Here is a 6,466-nt window from a genome sequence, read left to right as displayed (position 1 = left end):
AATTTCCAAATAAAAGCATTCGCCAAATTGCTCGAGAACTAGAAGTCAATTCTAGCTTAGTAGGAAGAATCTTGAGGACGGAGAGATTGCACCCTTATCATTACACACGAGTTCAAGCTCTGGAACTTGACGATTATAATCGAAGGTTGAATTATTGCAACTGGGTAATGAATCAACAGAATCAAAATCCTGAATTTAGTGTACGTAATGTGTTATGGACTGATGAAGCAACATTTACGCGAGAAGGAGTTTTCAATTATCATAATCATCATTACTGGTCCATTGAAAACCCTCATGTGTTCAGAGCAAGTAAACACCAGCAGAAGTTTTCAGTTAATATGTGGGCCGGAATTTTAAGAAATCGCTTGGTCGGTCCTTTCATTCTTCCAAATCGACTAAATCACCAAAATTTTTTAGAATTCTTAAATAACGATCTCCAACTTTTTTTCGATGATTTACCTCTAGATATTTTGCGCCAAATGTGGTTCCAGTTGGACGGTGCACCAACTCACCATGCCGGTCCAGTGCGTGAATGGCTAAATACAAATTTTCCTCAAAAATGGATCGGCAGAGCAGGTCCTGTTTATTGGCCGGCCCGATCGCCGGATCTCAATCCATTGGATTTTTTCTTTTGGGGACATGCGAAGCAAATGGTTTATGCCACTGTGCCAGAAAGCAGGGAAGAACTCTTGGAAAGAATCACAATGGCTGCTAATGCAGTAACGCCCGAGATGTTAGAAGATGTTCAGTTAAATAAAATTAGAAGAGTGAATAGGTGTCTTCAAGCCAATGGTCGAAACTTTGAACATTTGCTTTAAACCTTCTAAAATTGAATGTTTTTTTAATGCATTTTTACATAATAAATCTCAAAAGAAACTATTTTTAAAATGGTAGAGGTAATTCTCAAAGACTAACAATAAGTATTTCTTGTTTTATTACGCTTCGTTTCGAAACCTTAACCATTTTCAGCAATGAAAAATTTTATTATCAATGTAAAACGAGAAATACATTCACTGACGAATAGACAATGCACAGTAATAGTGACTGAAGTGATATAATAATAACGCAATAAATAAATATTGAAATTTTACTAGAACGCTGGAAAACACCAAAGGTTCCGATCCACGATGACATAGTTTTATGAGATTATTGTTTCATGAGAGCAAAATGTCCGTAAAATGTTCATTTGGATGCTATTTCACTATGAACTCCAGGATTCCCACCACTCAGAACAAAACCAGATTTTGAAGGGCTACATAAGACCAGTCAGAGCTTCATGTTATCGCTTTTACCTCTGCCAAATTCAGATACAAATCGCTCGTGGCAAAGCACTTTCCTTTTCTATTTCAGAACAGCAAATACCGCAAATTTTGGTGAAGGAAAACATTGACAGCTCTTATTGACATACACAACATTGACTTCTATTAACAATGAAAATTTTAATTGTTATGGTTACGACGTGGGGTGGTAAAGCAATGTTGTCAAATGATTTTTCAGGTGAAATCGACACTTAAATCTTCTGAAAGTACAAGAAACAATGTAATAAATTACGCTCAAAAGCATCTTATATCATCCAAAGATCTTAACAGAACCCAATGCATAGCTCTAATAATTTCAAACATAAAAATAAAAGTGTTCAAATGTTGTCTTTTGGAGCCCTGTATCTTAAAAACTACAACAGATTGAATTTTTTTGACACTTTTCTCGGGTTTTTTGAACCTTCACCACCAACGTAGTAATAATTTGGCACGCCTGTTTTGGGACACCCTGTATAAGCTGCCCTGCAGAAAAACATTTTCAAATTTACTCAGTAATAAATATAATGTGCTAACCGATTTGGTAAAACATAAATTATCAAACTATGAATTTTTTAATCTAACTACATATGTTTGGAGTGATACATCCCAAAGCAAAAGTTATTAAGGTGTAACTCTTTACTTCTTAAACGGACTTGAAATGAACACTGTCACGCTTGGCGTCTACCCTTTAGACCAAAGACACACTTCTGATTATATTATATCTATAAAATTTGAAGAAGCGTTAACCCATTTACCAAAAGAAAAGATTTTAAATATTGTTACAGATAATGCTTCAAACATGAAAAAAGCTATTAATGATATGTTTTCTGAGAAAATACATTTGTCTTGCTTTGCACATACGCTGAGGGGCCAATTTCAAGTCGTTTGCGACGTCGCTAAGGTAGCTGTGATGTGATTGACGTTGCTACGTCGCTAACACCTTTAGCGACGTCGCTGAATAACTTGAAATTGACCCCTTAATCTTGTTCTGGACAGTTCCTTTAAAGTTTCACGTGATATTGGAAATGTAATTTCTAAAGTCAAAAGTATAGTAACTTTTTATAAACAGAGCGTTAGTGCTGCCGATAAGCTTCGCCAACTACAAACTAAAGATGGTGTGGCTGAATCTGATGTTATAAAATTAAAACAAGAGGTCGCAACGAGGTGGAACTCAAAATATTATATGATTGATAGATTTCTTACCCTGGCGAAATACATTGCAACAGTTAGTTTAGAGGATTCTAGGGCTGCTGTCATGCTCAACGCTAATGAAGTGGAGATATTAAAAGAGTTAAAACAGTTACTGAAACCCCTTGAAATGGCTACAAAAGAGCCTTCTGAAGAAAAGTATGTAACTGTTAGTAAGATTATACCAATGGTAAGAGACAATTGTTAATTTTTTGCTACAACATGAACAGGTTACACTGTTCAAGGAGCAAATACTTCAACAAATTCAGATACGGTTTGGAAAATTGGAAAAAATAGAAAAGTTGGCAATTGGAACATTGCTAGGTTTAAGAAAATTCATTTTAAGGATTACTTGGCCGTCGAGACCGCTGTAAACAGTATTAAATGAAAAGCAAAAGAACTCTCAAATTTTAACGATACATTTGTGGAAACAGTTTCTGTGGAATGAGAAGGGAATTCGACTGCTAATAAAGAACGTGATGACAACTTTGACATTTGGAATTATCATAAATCTTTGGTAGATGATTTTGCTTTGAGGGTTACTAGAGAAGAAAAGGATGAAATTGGTTTTTTAATTAGTCAGGAGCTGTCACTTTATTTATTGCAGTCAGTGATTTAAAAGTAAACCCATTTCTCATCTGGCAAAATCTAAAATTTAATTATCCTCATCTATTTCCAATCGCTAAGCAGTATCTTCAAAATATAGCCACATCAGTTCCTGCTGAGCGTCTATTTTCTAAAGTCGGTCATATTTTAAGTGACAGAAGGTGCCGCATCAAACCCGAGAGGGTGAATAAAATGGCCATTTTATAGTTATTTAATAAACTAGTTTGTTAATGAAGGCGATTAATGATCGACACTGTTTAAAGCACGAACGAGCGAAGCGAGTGAGTGTCTTTAATAGTGGAGATCATTAATCGCCCATTAACAAACGAGTTTATTACAACGTTTTATCGTTGACCACACAATACCTTTATTTGGGTGACAAAATGGGGAAGAGTTTCACGGAAAAATCATTATGATAAAAAAACATAGTTACCATTGAAAAAAATGACATGCGAATTTTATCAACAAGTGTCACCATTTTGAAAAAGTTGTTGCTGAAGTCGTAATTATGGACCTGGAAAATTGTGATAATACCCTACCGGCTGCAGTGGTCCAAAGTGCAAACGATGCATGTTCAAGTTTATTACCGATAAAGTGCAAGTGAATGATGTTCACAGCGCAATAACTCTTCCATTTTTAACCTTAAATAATTGTAGTATTAATAATTTCGTTGTAAATATTCAGAAATAGAAACATAGTTGAAGATAATGCCGTAGTTTTTGTTTTATTTCTGTGTGTATTTCTGGTCAAAATGTCAAAATTACAAAAAGAGCTGCATAATGAAAAAGAGAGCGTTAATGACACCCATTAACGCATCCTTTTTCAGACAAACTGATTCATTAATATTGACATTAATAAGAGGTCAACGATAAAATTCTTTAAATGAAGAAGACTGGAATTTAATTTGATTTAAAGCAGTTATATTTTAGAATTTTCTTTATTCTTATTTTAATCTTGAATTTGTTATTTTTTTATAATTTATTTACTTTATATTTTGTTTATAACTTAAAGTTTTTATTTATTTTTGTTTTTTTTTGTATTTGTTTATTATTTTGATGGTTTATTAAGAATTTTATTTATTTTTGTTTTTCACAATAAACTATGTTATATTGAGTTTTTTATTTACTATTTTTCAAAATCGTTGTTTTCTGCGATGTATTAGCGATCGATGTAATTGTGCTCTTGTTGAAATTGAGTTCAACATCGATTTTTTTTACTCGATGTTCCCATGTTTAGGTAGCAGTAAGTTGACACAATGTTGTTGCCAATGAAAATGTACAGATTTGGTCCGAGTTTTATACTGCTACACCTAGTATTTTTATGTAGTTTTGGTTTAAATTTTCGAAGATCAAATATTAAGAAGGATATCTAGGTACCTATAAATGGTGCATAAAGTTTGTTGTTTTGTTTTAAAAAGGCCTTAAATCCTATACATAGAATTGCCCTGTTTTGAGAAGATTTACATGAAAAGGTGGTATTTTTTCGTTAAACAACTTCGGGCAGAAAATACTGGTTTTGTGAAATATTTTGCAGATGTCCGACGGCATTTGTCTGCCAGTTGTATTAATGTGATATTGTGAGCAAATCAAAGAAAAGAGTACCTCTATGTATTATGGAACGTTTGAAATAGTAAAAAAAATACGGGGACGTTTTATGAATAAGCAATAATCCTTGAATTGGTAAGTTTGAGTACTCTTAGGAAATGAGAATGTGCTTCTTTTTATACTAATGTAATATCTATGGTCTCCTTAAAACTTTAACCCTTATTTGCAGCCTGCGACGTTTTGAAAAAATTACTAATACTGAGCGTAGGGTTACTAATACCAACCCCACTACAGATTATATTCGTCTCCCTACCAGCAGCCGTCAGAAGAAAAGAAAACCGCTTCATGTGAATCTGTAAAAATGGAAACGGCAACATGGGTGTCAAAACAAAGTAACAAACGTCTGGATTTATCTCTCGTGTCCGATGTACCCCCTAACATCAGCTTGGGTTGTGATTGTTTAAACAAAATAAACGGGTTTTCCACTGGCAACTCAGAATGCACTTGTGTATTATAAGTTGCATGGTTAGAGTCTCACCCTCAATACAGCTCGATAAAATCGATAGGAAAGTATAAAAATGACAAATAATTCGTTCATTTACTCTACAGATATTTTATCACGAAAGGGTCTTTCGGTGTTAAAGTACTCGTTTATGTACAATGCATAAATCCTCTCAAATTTGCCATAGAGCTCCACAATTTTCACAAATTATGACCTTGAAAGGTGCGATTTAAAATAAATGAGGAGTTTACCTCCTTTCAATGTATGTATACAAGTGGCCCAGAAATCATGGCCTAGAAAGCAAGGGAAGTTGCGGATATCAATAGAGTTTGCAAATTTAAAACCATAATTGTCTAACTCTAATAGTATTCGAACAATAACGAAAAACTGAGAGACAATTCCGAATTGATAGATAGAACGATGGTGAAATAAAAGTTATTTCAATTTCCAGGACCGTAATGTCATATCTGACAATTGAACAACGGTATTTAACGTATCCTAGCAATGAAAAGGCTTATGAAGGCAACAATTCTTAACCAAAATTTTGAAACAAAACTTTTATTGCTGAAAAAATAATTGAGTTAAGACAAAAAGACGGTAGCCAATCCGGAAGCTGAACAGAATTTTAAAATCGGTAACTATGAACACATGCTATCGTTCATTGGTCTGGTGAAGATTACACTCTCGTTGCCTAGGAAATTTTACTCCATCTTTAGAATAAGCTTCCAGGATTGGTTGTCAATTTTTTATCCTTTCTCGAATACTATTAAACTTAGGCAATTTTTGTTTTAAAATTTAACATTTGTATTGCTGCCGGCACCCTCCCTTGCTCTCTGGGTCATGAGTTCTGGGACACTATGTATTTACTCACATGTATACAAGTCCGGATTAAGGAGGGGGCTAAAGGTGCTGTAGCACCGGGCCCCACTTTCCCAGGGGCCCCTTGACACGTAAAAATTTTCTACAGAAATTGAAAAAATACAAATCATATACGTAAGGCTTTCTTTGCATAATAGAATGAAAAAACAATTTGTAAATCAAAAACTGACAAGGTAAAATTAACCCCAATCCACGTATTTTCTACACCACTGGCGAAAAAGCACCTAAATGACTTCCTAAGCAACCAACAACTCGATTTTTTGTTCACTTTTAAATCAAAGACGCACTAGCAAAATTATTAAAAATTTTGTGTAATTTTATCTCGACAACAAAAAGACTTACGAAAACTTTTCTCTTTTAATAGCCTTAATTTGTGACAAAAAATTACCACACTCTTTTTGTACATGCATTTCAAACATACCCTGTATAATTAACAAGATCAAACGAAC

At 34.0% G+C, this 6,466-nt stretch overlaps 1 protein-coding gene across 1 annotated transcript; it reads left to right on the top strand.

Annotated features, from left to right (window-relative positions):
* Positions 1–1,430: 1,430 nt before the first annotated feature.
* Positions 1,431–3,782, top strand: LOC148166083 (uncharacterized). Its single transcript, XM_088049450.1, has 10 exons — positions 1,431–1,451; positions 1,498–1,539; positions 1,590–1,732; positions 1,788–1,894; positions 1,925–2,185; positions 2,306–2,659; positions 2,717–2,863; positions 2,939–3,052; positions 3,094–3,275; positions 3,672–3,782. Exons 1-10 carry the CDS (start codon positions 1,431–1,433, stop codon positions 3,780–3,782), a joined length of 1,482 nt encoding a protein of 493 aa, XP_087905576.1.
* Positions 3,783–6,466: the final 2,684 nt, after the last annotated feature.

This window comes from Gnatocerus cornutus, unplaced genomic scaffold (assembly GCF_029298725.1).
Source record: "Gnatocerus cornutus isolate USDA-ARS CGAHR unplaced genomic scaffold, icGnaCorn1.1 ctg00000028.1, whole genome shotgun sequence".
NCBI lineage: Eukaryota > Metazoa > Arthropoda > Insecta > Coleoptera > Tenebrionidae > Gnatocerus > Gnatocerus cornutus.
The sequence above is the reverse complement of the archived record's forward strand: the minus strand, read 5'-3'. Positions and strand labels throughout refer to the sequence as shown.